The sequence below is a fragment of the Pristis pectinata genome, chromosome 26, assembly GCF_009764475.1.
Source record: "Pristis pectinata isolate sPriPec2 chromosome 26, sPriPec2.1.pri, whole genome shotgun sequence".
NCBI lineage: Eukaryota > Metazoa > Chordata > Chondrichthyes > Rhinopristiformes > Pristidae > Pristis > Pristis pectinata.
In genome coordinates, this window is record NC_067430.1 from 16,594,423 (window position 1) to 16,611,421 (window position 16,999).

The 16,999-nt window shown below is 41.1% G+C and overlaps 1 protein-coding gene across 2 annotated transcripts; it reads right to left on the reverse strand.

Moving 5' to 3' along the window:
* Positions 1–8,890: 8,890 nt before the first annotated feature.
* On the reverse strand, positions 8,891–15,636 carry aurkaip1 (aurora kinase A interacting protein 1). Of its 2 annotated transcripts, none has more exons than XM_052039026.1 (4): positions 15,593–15,636; positions 14,082–14,179; positions 9,843–10,300; positions 8,891–9,112 (listed from the first exon to the last, which is right to left on the reverse strand). In XM_052039026.1, exons 2-4 carry the CDS (start codon positions 14,140–14,142, stop codon positions 8,996–8,998), a joined length of 636 nt encoding a protein of 211 aa, XP_051894986.1. In that variant the 5' UTR covers positions 14,143–14,179; positions 15,593–15,636; the 3' UTR covers positions 8,891–8,995. The 2 variants fall into 2 exon arrangements, with proteins under 2 accessions (XP_051894986.1, XP_051894987.1); XM_052039027.1 differs by having other exon boundaries at positions 15,463–15,595.
* Positions 15,637–16,999: the final 1,363 nt, after the last annotated feature.

Genomic DNA, 16,999 nt, shown 5'->3' on the forward strand with positions numbered 1-16,999 from the left:
TCACTCAACCACCTGTGTAATGGTCCGGTGAGACAATCAGTTCAGGAGTAAGAGGTGGACTTGCCAGAGGCTCCATGCAGTGCGATTGAGCAGCCGGTGGAGATCAACGGCCACGCCGAGAACCCAGGACAGTTCTGGGTTCCTTCTACTCAGCCACCTCGTCTTGCAACTTGAATTCACATCTTGTGTGAATTGAGTTTATGTTTTTTTTTAGAAATTCTCTGTGAATCCCGTATTCACCAGTTCTAGTACTCAGGCACGTTTTGTATAAACTATCACATGCCGGTTAATGGAGCTCGATGACCAATGACGGTTGGCAGGCAATGGAACTCGATGACCAATGATGGTTGGCAGGCAATGGAATTCTGTGGCCAGTTAGAGCCCGATGACTGGTGGGTTCAGGCTCAAGGACTTGGATTGAACGCTGACTCCATAGAAGCACGGAATCCATGCCGCAGTGTGTGTGTCACCCGAGTCAGTATCTTCAGCGCATTTGATCCATCGGCCCCGTACCGGCTTTCTGAAAGCAACCAGAAATCGGGGACAAGTACAGAAAGTTCTAGAAATCCACAAAGAGGAAGGCCAACTTTTAAAGGAGAAGCAATAGGTGCTGCTTGAATTGTGGGCTTTGTGGGAAAGCATGGCTTTTCACTGAGAGGCTCCGGTCAGGGGCAACGGTCCACGAAGAAGAAAACCTGCTGTGCTGAAAGGAACGGGACAGAAGGCGGGATAAAGCAGCAAGTGACGAGTAAAAGCGGGAGAGTTGGGAGGAGCCCAGGTTCTGTGAAAGAATGAGGGTGGGGGAATGAGACTTGATTCTCGTTGTTAGTTCAATAAGAACTCTTCTTCCGACTGTGCCAGATCTGCGGAACAGTTGCACCTCGGACATCAACCTTCTCCTCCAGAAGCTGTATTTTCTCCACCATATGTTGCCTAGTGTCACAAAGAATGTAGCACGTTAAAACACCTCCCTCCCCTTCCACTTTTCCGGATTGACTGGCCTCCGTGCAAAGTTCGGCGTAGGTGGAAGACACTGGTAGGTGACGGGGGGAGGAATAGGGAAACTCTAGCAGTGGGGGCTCTGTTGCCCCAAACCCTACCCACCCTGTCAGATGGTAGCCATGGAAACGAGTTCAGGCCCGACCCAGAACTTGTGGGGTTTGATGCCCGCAGCGATCGCTTCCTGTACCCCCGGCTCACTTCAGTCCGGACTGGCGAATGACCGGGGCTCCCGCCCTTCAAGTTGCTGGAACTTTGGGAAGAGCTGGGGGCGCCCAATGGCCAGCCTCCAGCGAGAGGGCTGGAGGCGCTATTACCAAGGGGGAAAATATGTTAAATAGCCAACGACTTTATGGAAAAACAAAGTCCACCAGGCCGAATTGGAGACGAGTGTTTCTGGCACTGGGCGTTCTTTGTAAAGCCGCCATGTCAATGCAGCCAGAAGTAAACTTGGATGGAACAAGTTTAACTGATGGAAATGGTCAGGAGGTCAGACAGCATCTATGGAGATAAAAGCAATCAACGTTAACTGTTTCTCCCTCCATTGCTATTGCCTGACCTCATGACTATTTCTATCAGTCTGTTCTTATTTTCCATTTTCAGCATCGCAGCCTTTTTCTGTTGAAAATTATGTTGAGTTTAACCTTTGATATCTTGAGAGTCGCGTTGCGTGTAGCCAGATACGAGTGCCGACAAACGTCGTTGGGGCGACTGAGTATTCTCAGAGATTTCCTCCCCCCCCCCCCATCACCCCAAAGTAAGGGTCGGACAGGCCGTGGCAAGGCCCCCAACATTAGGCGAAGGGTTGGAGTCTGACCATTGATAAGCGACAGTGAAATGTGGTTTCGACCCTGCTAATGGAGAATCGAAGGCTCCCTTCTCACCCCAACCACTGAGACATCTTTCTGCCACATTTCTCTTACACCTCATATTGCCGAACAGGCTCCCGTGCGTGTTGGGTACCTTTGGGAAGAGCTGGGGGCGCCCAATGGCCAGCCTCCAGCGAGAGGGCTGGAGGCGCTATTACCAAGGGGGAAAATATGTAAATAGCCACGACTTTATGGAAAAACAAAGTCCACCAGGCCGAATTGGAGACGAGTGTTTCTGGCACTGGGCGTTCTTTGTAAAGCCGCCAGGTATAACTGAGCCCAGATCCTCTGCAGCCCAGGGGACGGTTTTAACCTCGGCCGCTCCGCTGGAGTTAGCGGGTTTGATGCCACTCTGTATTTACACACTTCATATTTCTACTGCAAGTCCACCCGATTCTGTGGGCCTTCCAGCCCAGCGAGTTATATTAACGTTATCAGATCGAGTGTCAGCAGGTTGGCCAACCTTCATGTGCGTCGCAGTCCCAACCCAACCTTGAGGTACACACTTTCCTGCAAGGACTTAGATAGCGATAGTACAGGAATCTTGTCCAGTACCTCCTGTCTGGCACTGGGTTACTGAGGCCAACTGTACGAACTAATTTAAGAAACAATTGGTTAAAACGTATCTGAGCGTGTAAACAGAGCGGGGCAGCAAGTTACTTTCTCTCCTTTCCTCTCAGAGTCTATCGTGTATCATAGAAAGTGGAAAGTATATTTCGTTCTGTGGGATTGTGCAGACCGAGACCAAAACAAAAAGCTGCTGGGTTTCTGCACTGCAAGTGATGGGCAGCAGATAACGAGTAAATGCTGCCCTCTACCGCTGATTCAGCTTAGTGGGACAAGGCTGTGGACTGACTGCAGATTCTAAAATAGAGTTCACGGGCAATAAATAAATGTTGAGAGGAGAGGGCTAAAAGAGCCGGCTGAGTAAACCTGATTCACACAGGGTAACTACGATCTCGGCCATACTGAGACATGTCGTTATCATTTGTCACATACTAAAGCTAAGTTAAGATGGCTACTTCTGTTAACTTTCCACTGCAAAGTACCAGAGAGAACCTCGTGTCGTTGGAACCATAGCCCACATTGGTACCCAGGGCCCCTGAAACAACTCCACAATATTGACACCCAGAGGCACTAGTACTGTACCTCCTCTTTGCATCCAATGACTTTAGGACTCCCCTAGTGTCTGTGGAAGGTATTTCAGTTCTCCCGGAACCACACTGCACAGACTTATCTCAGTGTTCTTACCTGGTTTTGGAAAGATTTTTTTTCAAAATAAACATCAATGTTTTCTGGAGGCTGGATAGGAAGAGCTTACAGCTTGGAAGTGATGCAGTCAATTCTCTTTTATGTTGGTTCTTTGATAAAGAAACAAAACAATTACTCATTTGTTCTTCCCCTAAATCATTCATCATTTCCCATACATGTAATCATCTGTTTAACTAGTCCATTCTGCAAAAGATTATTTATCGTAATTATGTAATTTCCCCCCCAATCTCTCCCCTTGCTCCCTAGTGAATTTCTTTTAATATGCACTTTTGTTACTGATTCCAGTCAGTGGAAATAAACTTTTCCCAATCAACCATTTACAAAAATCTCTCATTAAATTTCCTTTGAGTTCATACTGCTCAAGTTCAGCATCTTTCAACATTTCAAATCTCACATTCTTCATTAACTGAAAAATAAAAACAAAAAAAAGGACATCTAACATATTGCTGGGAGGACTCAGCCGGTCAGGCAGCATCTGTGGAAAGGGAAAATGTTTCCGGTCGAAGACCCCACTGTTGTATGGGAAATGATGAATGATTTAGGGGAAGAACAAATAAGTAATTGTTTTGTTTCTTTATCAAAGAATCAACATAAAAGAGAATTGACTGCATCACTGAAGTGCTGTGAGCTCTTCTGATCTAGCCTCCAGAAAGGTGCCATCTGACCTGTTAAGTGTTTCCAGCATTTTCTGTTTTTTTCCTTTCATTCCTCACTCCTGGTATCATCTTGATTAATCATTTCTATCTGTTGTCCGGGACCTTAATGTTCTGATAATAATGAGGTGTTTAAAACAGCAAAGACATTTCCTTTTAGCATCTTACCAAATCTCATTCTAAATCCATTTTATCTTGCAGGTGATGAAACATATCATGATATTTTTAGGGAGTTTTCCCACATGGCATCCAACAATCCCGAGAAGCTCAACAGACGAAGTTTCCAAGTCAGCCATTCCTGCAGCTAACATAAGAAGATGCTCCTTGAGACCACAGCCACATATTCAGGAGACTCGGGCCACCAGCCAGTTGACCATTAGGATGGATTGTCAACGTTCAAAGTCCTGACAGAAGTTTTGATAAATTCCTGTCTCCAGATGGCACCAAAAGTACTTGACAGTTCTGATATTTATCATCAGATGCAGATCAAGCTGCAGTTTCCAAGTACAAACTTGAAATATTTGTTTTAAATGAGCTACCACCATCTTTGCCTCAGTGAACACACTAGTCAATTACAAGGAAATTCCCATTCATGTTAAGTTCCCTCTCCTGGGCTGGGTGGAGAAAAATACTCCTCTTTCTGATCACCCACAGCTCCCTTTTTCAATTCTTTTTGTCTTTTATTGCTGGGTGATGTTTTTTTGTTTTTATGAAATATCACTCTCAAAACTCCTTAAAGTATTATTCTCTGGATTCAAAATGCGTTCCATCCCATTGGTCCCAGAACCTCCACTGTATGCTCCCTCCACAGGAACATCTGGGCACAAGGATAACCTTGGAAGAGGGACAGGCAGTCAGCATCGATAGACCTGACATTCACATGTCCAACCTGCTGCCCAGTCATGTGAATGGCCACCTCGGCCAGGCTGAAGAGGAGACCGATTAACTTGTGCCAGATACCCAAAGATCAAAAATGTAACAAGAACTTGAGGAACAGTCCCTTCAGATATTCCAAGGGGTTGCAGCTTCTTGCATTCCATGTGCATATGAAATAAGAATTCATCCAGACTGCAGAAATGACAGGTAGCTTGGGATTCAGTGATAGTGGACACAAGTCAAATAGGGGCAGATAGATTGCGTGTGAAGCCTCACTGTCTAGAAGTGAAAAATGACAATATAGGTGAGGTAGAAAAAAAATAAGGGAGGCTAGCTTTCTACAGAACTGAATTTTAACCCTATTTCAATCCAAGAGTAGTCGTAGAGGGTCTATGAAATTTAGAGGGAATAAAGATGTTTTATGATGCTAAGTTGCTGGCAATGTAATAGTGATTTTATATCAATTATTTTATAACATTGCTTTTTTTTTAAATTGTCACTTTGATAATCGGCCAATACCACATTATATCTGTAAAAGACTGTGATATCTAAAGTAATCACTTCATGCAGTCTTGATTTATGTAGAGGCCATCAAATTTAAATATGGTTTGTCATATCAAAATGCTTCCAACTCTGCGTAAATATCTTACTCTATCTTTTTCCTATGCCAGACAATACTCCCCTTGATGTTGTCTCTGTTTATAACAACCACTATCCATTCCAATTAGTTCAGATAGATGATGTCAATGTACTCACCAACAGTAGTACATCCTCCAACCCATTCTATTCCACCTTCCCAAACTAAAACACCAAGTTTAAGTAGATTCCAGTTCCTTCTGCCTCTGCTGGTAACTAATCTTGGCCAAAGGCAAGCCCAAACTCATTCCCCCCAACTGGTTTAGCTAGTATTTGTAAAATATGGGTACCAACTGTTAGTCACAGCACCTCTGAATTAGATCTGAGGAGGATTTGTTGGAGGCTTCCTCTTCCTGATCACCTTTTCCATATAATCCTCTCTGAAAGGTGGCATCAGGTTTCTCTCTGATGTCCCTCACAAACATACATTCATGCAACCACCAAGCAAAGGTAGGTGGATATAGACTGGTGAGCTCAATGTCGATGTGTCATTGCTTTCAGGAGAGAGGGGGAAATTAGGAAGGAAGGGAGGGAAGGAGTGGAGGCAAAAGTAAAAGCATTGCTCATGTTTGATGAACAGTTGCTCAGCACTTTCTGTTGAGGGGATCATTCAGTTTCCTGAATGTTATTTATTACAAACTAATTTTTAAGAGACCGGTACTGCTCATTTTTATGCTTTTTAAGCATGAGACAGTGTACTTTGTGCACTTGCTTTGTATAATAAAAATGTTGAATGTTCAGACTATACAGGTATAGTCTGCAGAGTTTGCCATTTATAAATCAACCCTTGTATATAATGTACATGTAGGTTAGGAGTAAGAAGTAATATATCACTCATGTATTTTTTTAATAAACTCATGTGGAGTATAAACACCAGCAAGGAGCTATTGGGTCCAATGGCCTACACCCTTCCTGTAAAATTCCATGTTATTCTATGTAAAAAAAAAGCAATTCATATAAAACTGTTGCAACAATTATGGAAAACCTAAGCATACAAATATTCTTTAATAATAAAACCAGTCTGCTTAAAATACTAAATGTTATTGCATTCTTTTCCTCTGCAAATTATGTGTGTGTGTGAAGTGACAGCTGGCACTTACACAAGTAAGTTTCAACTAATAATTACTACTTTTCTGAGACAATGTTTAGTTTCTCTACTTTGCTTTTGAAGTAATGGGGCATAGCCTTGGCAGATTTACAGTCTGGGACAATCCTTGGCCTGGGTGATAGAGCAGACGAAGTCTAGATGTTGTTTTCTGGAGCACAGCTTCGGGATTCGGTTCCTGAGGTCTTCTCACAGCTAGGAGCCCACTTTACCTTTTCTGATGCACCACTTACCACCCTCCCACTTGCCAAATGTCCCCTTCACCTGTCATTGTCCTCACCTGCTTACCTCCATAACCACTCAATCCACCAATAATGAAGGAGAACACATCCAAGTCACAGGTTTAGCTGTTGAAGAAGCCTTGTCAAAATGCTGATGGACCTGGTAGATGACACATCTGTTAGCTCAATCCAGGTCAGAACTGAACCTAAAACTTCCTTGATTTTTGTGGTACAACAATAGAACGGGAGTCCTTTAAATCTTTACAGACTCAAGAACCACTATCTTATGTTTCAAAAAGACACTCTCAATTCCAGGTCAATATCAGTGATTCTACCTAGAAAATGCAGGTGTGTAACTATTTTTGAAGGACAAGATGGAGGTTGGCTGGGATACCTAATGTTCACACTTGAGTATAGTTTATTGGTGGCAGTTGTAATAAACTTCCAATAAAGTATTTCTCCAAATATCAATATTTCTTCCTAATATAAAACCACTGTTCATTTCTCCAACTTTGTTTTTAGTAACCTTATAAAATTAAACATATATTAAATTAAGTATATAATTAAACAATCCTACCATTGGAACCCACCTTAACAGCTGAGGGACTCATTCTGTGACTATTGTACAGATGCAAATACATCAATGAATTCAGGAATTCATATCTGGTTTCTGCCCACCACAGGACTGAGATACCTTCTATCACACTTGCAGTGCATATCCATTGAAAGGAAAGGTCTGACAACTTTTTCCTATCCTATTGGTCATGCCACAAAATTCCAAACACATTCGTGTAACCCTACTCCACCAGAGTCATATAAATCCCGTTAGTGATTACACTTTTTAGATTTGACATTTAATCTTACAAGAAATATTAATTTCCTGTAACCATCCATTGGAGAACTTGAAATTCAAAATCAAACCAGTATTTAAGTATTAGTATGTATGCATTTATGAAATTATATTAATATGAAGTATCATCATTGATAATCATTATAAAGATATGCTCCCTCTATCCTGAAATAATGACAACTCAATTTCCCTTCCTGGTCCCTTTGGCAGCTCATATGGTTCAGTTTCCCAATTCTATATAACAATTGTTATCAATGCTAATCCAACAACCCACCCACCCAATACCTTTGACCTCCATTCTTGCAAACTACTGCCCTCAAACTTTCCTTGCCACATCCAAGGCTGTGGTCATGTTATCACCTCCCAAATCTGTGTCCATTGTTCCTGATACTTCATGTTTGAACCCGTTAAACAAGGTTTCGTGGAAGCACTGAAAAAAGCAGGTCATTTAGACTCTGGCTAATTGCCCTGATGATTTTTGCCCGGCTACAGCAATGAAATGCTCCTTTATCAAAATCACAAATTATATATTTGACTGTTACACTGGTAAATTCTCTCTCCTCACCTTTCTTAATAGGTCATGATAGGCCAGAGTATCCACCTCCATATTCTGGGTCATCAATGGTTCCTTTTTGATCACATCACGCCTTCTAATTCATACTTTTGACATCAAGAATGACAAGTTCCACCTCCATAACACTGCCTCAATTCATATACTGCTGACAAACTCATTCATGCCCTTGTGACATCTGCACTTAACCAGACCAAAGTTCTTCTTACCAGCTCTCAACTTCCATCAGCTCATCCTTACTTAGAAAATAAACTTAGGAAACTCATCCTTACTTAGGAAATAAACTTCAGCTCATCCAAACTTTACTATCTATATCCTGATGTACCAAGCTCAAACAAATCCTTTTATTTATTATCCTACATTGGCATCCTGTTCAACAGTGACTCCGTTTAAAATTTTCAGCCCTGTTTTTGAAATCCCTCTGTGCCCTACAGCATCTCCCTAACTCCTTTCAGGTGTACAACCCTCTGATAGCTCTGTGTTCCACCAGTTACACACTCTTGTGCATCAATGGTTTTTATCCTTCCACCTTTGGCAACTGAGCCTTCAGCCAATTTAGGAGCCCTCTACTGGCACACTCTTTTTTGTCTCCTTTAAGTTACCTAGTACTTGCCCAAGCCTCTCCAATTTCTCCTTGCATGGACTAGTGTCAAATTTTGTTAACTAATTTTGCTGTGAATCAACCTGTGATGTTGACTACATTGAAGGTCCCATCCAAATGTAAGCTGTTGTTGCTGTTCCAATGCATACATCAATTTTTGAGGTCAAGAATGAACTTAATTCAATGTTTAACTTAAATAATAAGACATGTATTGTATCTTATATGAAAGCACAAATGTGATATAAACAACTTGATTTTAATTCTAAAACAGGATTCCAGACAGCTATAACTCAAGATATCATACTTCACTCCATAGAGAATGCAGCTATTTTGTTCCCTGCGTCACTCAGGTTTTTCATGGTATCGTTTCACATATATCTTCGGTGCCTGCCAGCCTTCGGGTGGTTTCTTCAGTCCAGCTTTTTTCCAGACTTGTTTCAAATTCCTCTCAAACTTTAGCTGTAAAAATACAAGACAGAAGGTTAAATTAATCAGAGGCACATTCTTTCTTTAACTATGCCTGGAAATTAAAAGAACTGGACTTGATAACTGAAACTGCCCCCCAACTTTTATTTTTGTATGACAGTACATCTTGAATATAACACAAACGTACCTGCTTAAAAAATTAATAACTTATTCCATAGAAATATACTGTGCACACTGCAATTATTGGGTAAATATAAGACTGCTTCATATTGAGCTATACGATCAGGACAGGAATTAGAAATTCAAGCACAGGTCTGGACTGAATTAGCTGACATCAAGCAGGAGGTATAACCCACCCTAGGAAACAGCTGGAATGAGAGTGAAGAATCATCTATCATCCACGCTTTCAACTGTTAATCCATGACAAATGACAATTAACAGACACCATATACATCAGGTTGAGTGGTGCTGTGAATCCTTCTGTCTCTTAACACAAACATGGACTCGAGTAACTGGCCACAACTCTGCTTTGCACATGAACAATGATCATTTGTTGAGCTGCTGGGGCATCCATTAATTACTATCTCTGTAAGAGCAGTGGAGAAAATTGAATGGTGAGGGTGCAGGGGGTAGGGCGAATATACTGTACGTATCTATCTGCTATTTTAAAAAGCATTTAACAAGTTGAGCTCTTGAATTCTCACTTCACCCTGGGTCTTGTAGACATTTTAAAGTATGAACAGCTACTATTATGCTTTCTTACCTGCCGCCTTCTTCTACGAATCTCCTTGACTCGCCTACGCAAAAACTTTGTACGTTTCAGTAACTTCTTGTACTTGTGCCTGTTCATCTTTCGCCTGCGAATCTTCAGTACATTCTTACATTCGATGTTGTCTACTTTGTAGTTCATTACTGCTCCATCCTCTTGAAAATGTTGGGATCCCTCCACAGGAGGGCAGTCATACAGCTGAGGAGGATTCCATAAACCTATACCAATACCTCGTCCATGGTTTAGGTCCAAACTGGGTGCCCAGTATTTAATTGTTAGCCAACTTTCTGAAGGGCTAATGGACAATTTTCGTGGAATCAAGAGCTCTTCCAGTTCATGATCTAATGCACACCAATGCTGTGGTTTCACCTTGTTTTGACTTAGTGATGCATAACAATTTCTGGGTAATGCACTACATTGTTGAAAAACAGAGCCAAAAAGAGCATGTGTTCCTGAAAATGAAAGAATAAAGTCTATCAAATCCAACAACTATTTCAACCTAAAGAGTCTTTTGCAATAGCATTGAATTGAATGATGAACCTTTCAAGTCCTAGTATTAATATTTAGAGAAATTATGGCAATATAAAGAAAGCCATTGGGAAATAGGAAAGAAACATTGAGGAATTCTCCACTGCACCCCCTTGTGGGGTTGACTAAGGTCTAGCATTGGCAGTGCCAGCAACAGGATCAACAATGTGTTTTTGTTCCATATTTTCCTCCTCCAATGTTGTATTTGTCCTTCTGTCCAAAGAAAAGGGCAACACTGGAAAAGGAATAAAAAGGAAAACAAAAAGCTCTCATAAAAATAGCTGGCTATCTGGAAAGCCTTTGTACAGGGAAACTTATCAGGTAAACTCAGTGCCAGGTTAAACATAATTGCCTGACTCTGTGCTGTACATAACATACAATAAGTTGTAATGTGTGTCTATTTGCCATTTTTGGATTCAGAAAATTTATTAATAATGCCTTTTTCTTCCAAGCTTCTTTAAACAACAAATATTCCATTCTGCTGTATTTTCACTTAATACATTTAAGTGTACTGCAACAATAAAATATCACACTGGCCTGGGGAGGAAATGGTCTTTCACTACCCTAAAAAGCAAGGGAGACAGTCAGTAGAATTTTCCGATGATTCTGTTACTGCACTTTGTTATTTGAAAGATTAATCATCTACATTGCAGAAGTTAAATATTTGCAAAACATTGAATAACGAACATTTTCTGAAGTACCATTTTGAAGGTTGCAGTGTTCAATGACATATATGGAGCTGAAATAAAGTCACGACTTTGAAAAGAGAAGAATTTTACTAATTGATTAAACAATGACCATTAACAAGATCCCTTCAAAAATATACTAACATTTTACATTATATGAAAATCAAAAAACTTCAGATCTGGAGAACTGCAATAAAAACAGAAAATGCTAGAAACATTCAGCAGACCAGGCAGCACCTGAGAAGAGGGAAATAGTTAATGTTTCATGCTGAAGACCCTTTATCACAAAGCAAGTACGTTTTAAGTACCTTTGTTCAGTTTACCAAAGCAACCCTGAGCTTCCTGCTGTCTGTCACTGTATTTCTCTGTCCCTCTCTGACCTGTCTGCTGCTTCCTGTAATGCTGCAACAAAACCCAATGCAAGACATGGAGACACAAGGGACTGCAGATAACTCACTTTCTCTGCTTGTAATAGAACTGGCCGGTTCTGCTAAAGGTTGTCCATCTGAAATGCTGACTCAATTTTTCTCTCTTCACATACACAGCCTAATCTGCTGGTCATTTCTTACAGCTCTGACCTGCCTCTCACAGCTTTTACATGTCCCTTTATTTTCTCTCTCTCTCTCTCACAACAGTTTATCACCACGGCAAGCCTGGTCTCACCATAGAGATATTCCCTTTGTCCTATCCATCATCTCTACAAATTAAAAGTAAATCACTCTTTCCCAGATCTAATGAAGGGATTTCTCCTTCCTCAGATGCTGCCTGACTTGCTGAGTGTTTCCAACATTTTCTGTCTAACATTTTACATTCTTGCTGGAGGCAAATTGTGGGAAGAAAAAAATTCTAAAATTGTACTGCAGCACTGAACATTGGAAAACATTAATCAAAATACTGACATCCCAACATCTAATGTCTGGTGTAAATTTCAGCAGATTACTTTTCATTTCAAATGTTGACTGAAGGTCTCATGTGATTGCTACTTAATAGTTATCAACCTCAGGCATGATCTCAAGGACAAACTTATCGTAAATGACTCCAGAACTTTCACTGAAAACACAACTGGTTGAGCCACATTAATTCCATGGTTACAAGAACTGGCCAGAGCTGGGTTTCATGTGGCAAATGACTCACCTAAGCCTTTTTATCATCTACAAAGTGCAAGGTATCAGTCAGGGGTTTGACAGTATACTGTCCACTTGCCTCGATCAGTGCAACTCCAACAACTCTCATGAAGCTCAACAATATCTGGGATAACCCACTCCACTAGAATGATACCTCATCATCCACACTAAAGATTCCCTCCACAAGAGTGATTAGAATCTGGAGTAGTTGAAGCATTTAAGGGGAATCAAATCAACATGAAGGAGAATGGAATAGAAGGAATTAATAGGTGGAATTTGTGTTGAGTGTAAGTTCCAGTGTAGACCTCTGGGCTGAATGCTTACACACAATGAAAGTTATGGAAACCCCTTCCAGGGTTACAGCTTGAGACAGGAGGAGGAAAACAAAATTGCATTTCTATAGTGACTTTTGTGACTTCAAGAAATCGCGAAGTGTTTTTTCATTAATTGTAAAGCGTAGTCACTGTTATAATATGGGAAATAAAGTAGACAGTATTTATGCAGCAAGCTCCCACAATCAGAAGTAAGATATGTGAATTCCCCTGTTATTTTGCCTAAGAATGATACAGCAAGGAAGGAGGGCACCTGGCTCATCATGCTAGTGTTTATACTTTGGAGGAATTATTCAATTAATTCCACTGTCTTGGCTTTGCTTCTTTTTTCCCCCCATTTCCAGTATTTCTCCAAATCTACTTCCTCTATCCTTTCAGTGCATTTCAGACTACCACATTTCTTTCTGGCTCCTTTACACATCACTTCAGTAAACATCCATAGACAAACTAGCCACACCATGCTCCTCCCTCTTTTTATTACTTCATTTGTGATATTTTTTGACACGATTATGGTTTTTAGACATTTCCTCACCTAACTCACAGATGCCAGTTTCATCCCTCTCGTCTTAAAAGAATGCTTCAATATCTGCAATCTCTAGTGCTCCGGCACTGCCCCACATCCAAGGCAGATTGAAAGATTGTGGCCAGAGGTTCTGCAATTTACACCCAGAAATTGCCTCAGTATCAGAACCAAGTGACTTTTCTACTTTGAGGATTGACAATTTAAAAAAAACCTCTTTACTTTCATGCTTTCCAGTATCACTTTGGCTGCCACATTTACTGCTACATTGACAATTTCCTCTTCTTTAGTGAAGGTGCTCAGTCATGCCTTATGATCTCTGTTTTGTTCTCCATTGGGTTCAACCATCTCTCTGACTACACTATTGCTATTATGTTTATAGAAATCTTTTAGGTTCCATTTTAAGTTTGAAAGAACTATTCAATTAATTCTACTCCAATGTCCTTTCTACCAATTTTTTTTCCCATTTCAAGCTAATGTATTCTTGTTGTCTTCAATTCCCTCTTTTAGACTATTTTTGTACTTTCTTTATTCAGCTTGTTTCTCCTCTGAACTGTGACCCTTGTGTGTCATACACTTGCTTTTCCTTTCTGCATTTGTCCTCTATAAAATTTGTCATCCACTAACTTTGGATGCCTTTCCTTTGCTCTCCATGCTAAGCTTCTAATCCCTACCTGATCCACCCATGCATTGGCTATCAGCTTTTAATTCCAATCCAGCAGGGTCATAAACCTTTTCCACTCATTTATTTTACTTGATTTTTTTTTGCCTTTTTCCAAAACTGCTGGGGAGAGCAGAGCACTAAGATTGATTTCAGCAGAAAAGAATCAACTGGAGATATCAGAATTCTGAGCAGTAGTCATCGACTTGAAGCATTAACCATTTTACCTCTCTGTAGTTACTGCCAGAATTGTTGAACATTTCCTGTATTTTCTGTTTTTATTTAAGATCCTGCATTTTTAACATGGTTCTTTGTTATACCATGATCATAATGTGACCCTTTTGTGTTCCGACATACCTCATTCTGTGAAACTTCAGCTTACCTGGAAATCTGTGCGTTTTCACAAGTTGCAAAGACAACCTTGACAGAATCATTACGGACATTCATTCAGAAGCAAATAATTAGAATCTTCAGTTCAACCTAAAAAAAAAGTGTATTTATAATTCCAACAAATCTTCAAATCCACCAGGCAGAGTGGGGTTTAGGTACGCAATGAGATGAGGAAGAGCAGAGAGAGCCATCAAGGTTTTTGGAGAGCCAGCATAGATCACAGTGAATGGTGGGGTAGGATTGAGGGGCCCAGTGGCCTACTCCTGCTCCTATTTTCTAGTGTTCTTGTCAGAGCAAAGATCGACAGTGGGTTGGGGGTGATGAAAGAAAGATAAAAGAGATAATTCCAATTGCTACAGAGGGGGAGTTCCTACTGTCTGCCAAGGTACCATCAACTGAGAGCAACTGTGCATCCCTCTCAAATTTGGCTGCCTACAGCAACGAGTCTCCATTACAAAGGCACACAAGCAATCTTAATGTATGAGTCCACAACAGACCCGATCTTAGTGCAGACTGGTGTCAAGTAAGACTGTGTAATTAGTCCCACAATCTTTTTTATTTTTATTGCACAATGCACCTCCAACAAGTTTCATGAAGTACAAATAATCTACAGGACAAATGGGAACTGTTAAACCATGTTTCCTCCATTCCAGAATTATGATGACCCCCAACTTCAATCATCGATCTACATTATACAGACAATGCTTGCATTTTGCACATTCAGAACCCAAGTGAGCAGCAACTCATTCACTGAAGCCTATGAGAGAAAGGGCCTCACACTTGGCATCCATTAAACCAAAATTCTCTGCCAACCTGTTCCCTCCTCCCTCTGCCCCCAAACAATACAACCCTCCAACAATGAAAGCCCATGACCCTAGAAAACCACAGTCACCTCTCAATGCAAGCCAAAGTCAATTAAGAAATTCACCATCACCTTTCATAACCAATGCATCTTTTAGCCATTCGAGGAAAGACATTTTCACAGATCTAGATCTCTAATCTTGCACCATGTTGCTGACCTACTTGGGAGCGTTGATCACTTGCTTCTACCACATGGACTACCTACAGTAGGTTTCTTAAAGCACTGGAAATGCCAGCAATCTGCAAAATGCTCTGACAGAGCAAACCAACCAGAACACCAACGTCCTCTCCAGGCCAACATTCCCTGCACCAATCCCACTCAGCTGGCCATGTCTTTCACACGCTCAACACCAACCTTCCAAAACGTAAGCTGTATTCTGAGCTCATAGAAAGTAACCACTAGATGGACAAAGGAAGATTCAAGGATATTCCCCTGAAAATGTCTAACACCCTCACTGATGGGCGCTCCACAGCAGCCGGTGTAAACGGTAGCACCTCTCACCACCACCCACCCATCTGTGGTCGATCCTCACACCGGACGGACAGGGATGGAGGTACGGATGATGAACGGGGCAGCCCTCACGCCAGCCTTTAAACCAGATGTGACCAAGAACCTCAGCGCACTGCGGGCCTCCGACTTACCCCTTCAGAATATCCGGCACTTCCGGTAATGCGCTCAAACCCTTCCCCCAGCGCCGAACCCTAAACGAAGGTTCCGCTTTCCGGACAGATCTGGCAGCTGCGGAAACCGCTCTGTCTTCGGAATTTGGATGATTGCTACTTACAGAATCGTCTTGGGCTACAAAATGCAGTCATATCAAGGGGCTGCACGAACAAAAGTAGGTTAGGATGGGCGTCCAGAACCACCCTTATGGGTGCTAATTATTCCTATTTTGCCTGCAGTCGTCGAAGATGATTTGACACTTCGGGAGATAGCAGGATTTTAACATTTTAAATTGATGAATTAGTACTTTTCAAGCATTATCTCGTCGTCCAGTCCTAATCCCATTGGGGTTTTTCATAAAACCATAGCAAATTCCAGTTTTAATCGCCACATTAAGGAAAACAAAAACTAAAATTAGACATTTCTGTTACTTAAAATGTCTTAAGTACAGTAAAAAAATTTTAAAAATCTTCACGAAATTATTGGAGGACTAGATAGGATAAGCATGGGAAGGATGTTTCTCATGTTTGAGCAGTTTGGAAATAGTTGTTACAATCTCAAAATAAGTGGAACCGTTCTGGATTAAGATGATGAAAATTTTTTTCACCTAGAGGGTGGTGAATCTTTGGAATTCTCAATCCCGCTGTGAAGGGTCGGTCGCTGGTTACCTTCAGAAAGGAGAACATGGCAATAAATGTTTGAGGTAGAAGATTAATCATGATCATGAATGGCAGAGCAGGCTTGAAGGAGCAAATGGCCTATTCCTACTCCTATACACACAACACAGACGTGCGATGAGACCAAATTCAACATTTCAGCTCCGTTTGCTCAATAAAATGATGAAGATCCATCGCTGAGAAAAGGATTGTGCAATTGATCAACCAGCCTGTCCTTAACACCCCTTTATCCCAAAATTACCCCTCACCCCTCCAGTGACCTGGAGCAACCTCTCTGGACATGATCAAGAATTATCCAACTTAATCCCACTTTCCAATGCTTAATCCATGCAGTTCAAAACTCTGCAAGTACACTTTAAATTTGGTGATTTTATTTTTCTTCATCTCTCTAATCCTATCATTTTTTGGTATTTAACCCTTAGCTAAGGGAAATAGGTCCCTCCTACTTAATATTTTTATAAAATTATGAAAGGCCTAGATTAAGTCTTTGCTCTGTGCCAAAAGAAAAACAATCCAATCTTTCCTCATAGCTAAAAATTTCCAGTACTGGCAACACCTTCATGTGTTCCCTTTAAGCTCTCCAGTACAATGATACCCTTCCAATACGTAACAGACAAGCCTCGGCCTAGTCCAATACATAACTCCAGCATGTTTTTTATACTTGTATTCCATGATTTAGCTGATAAAGCATTCCAAATGTTTTCACCT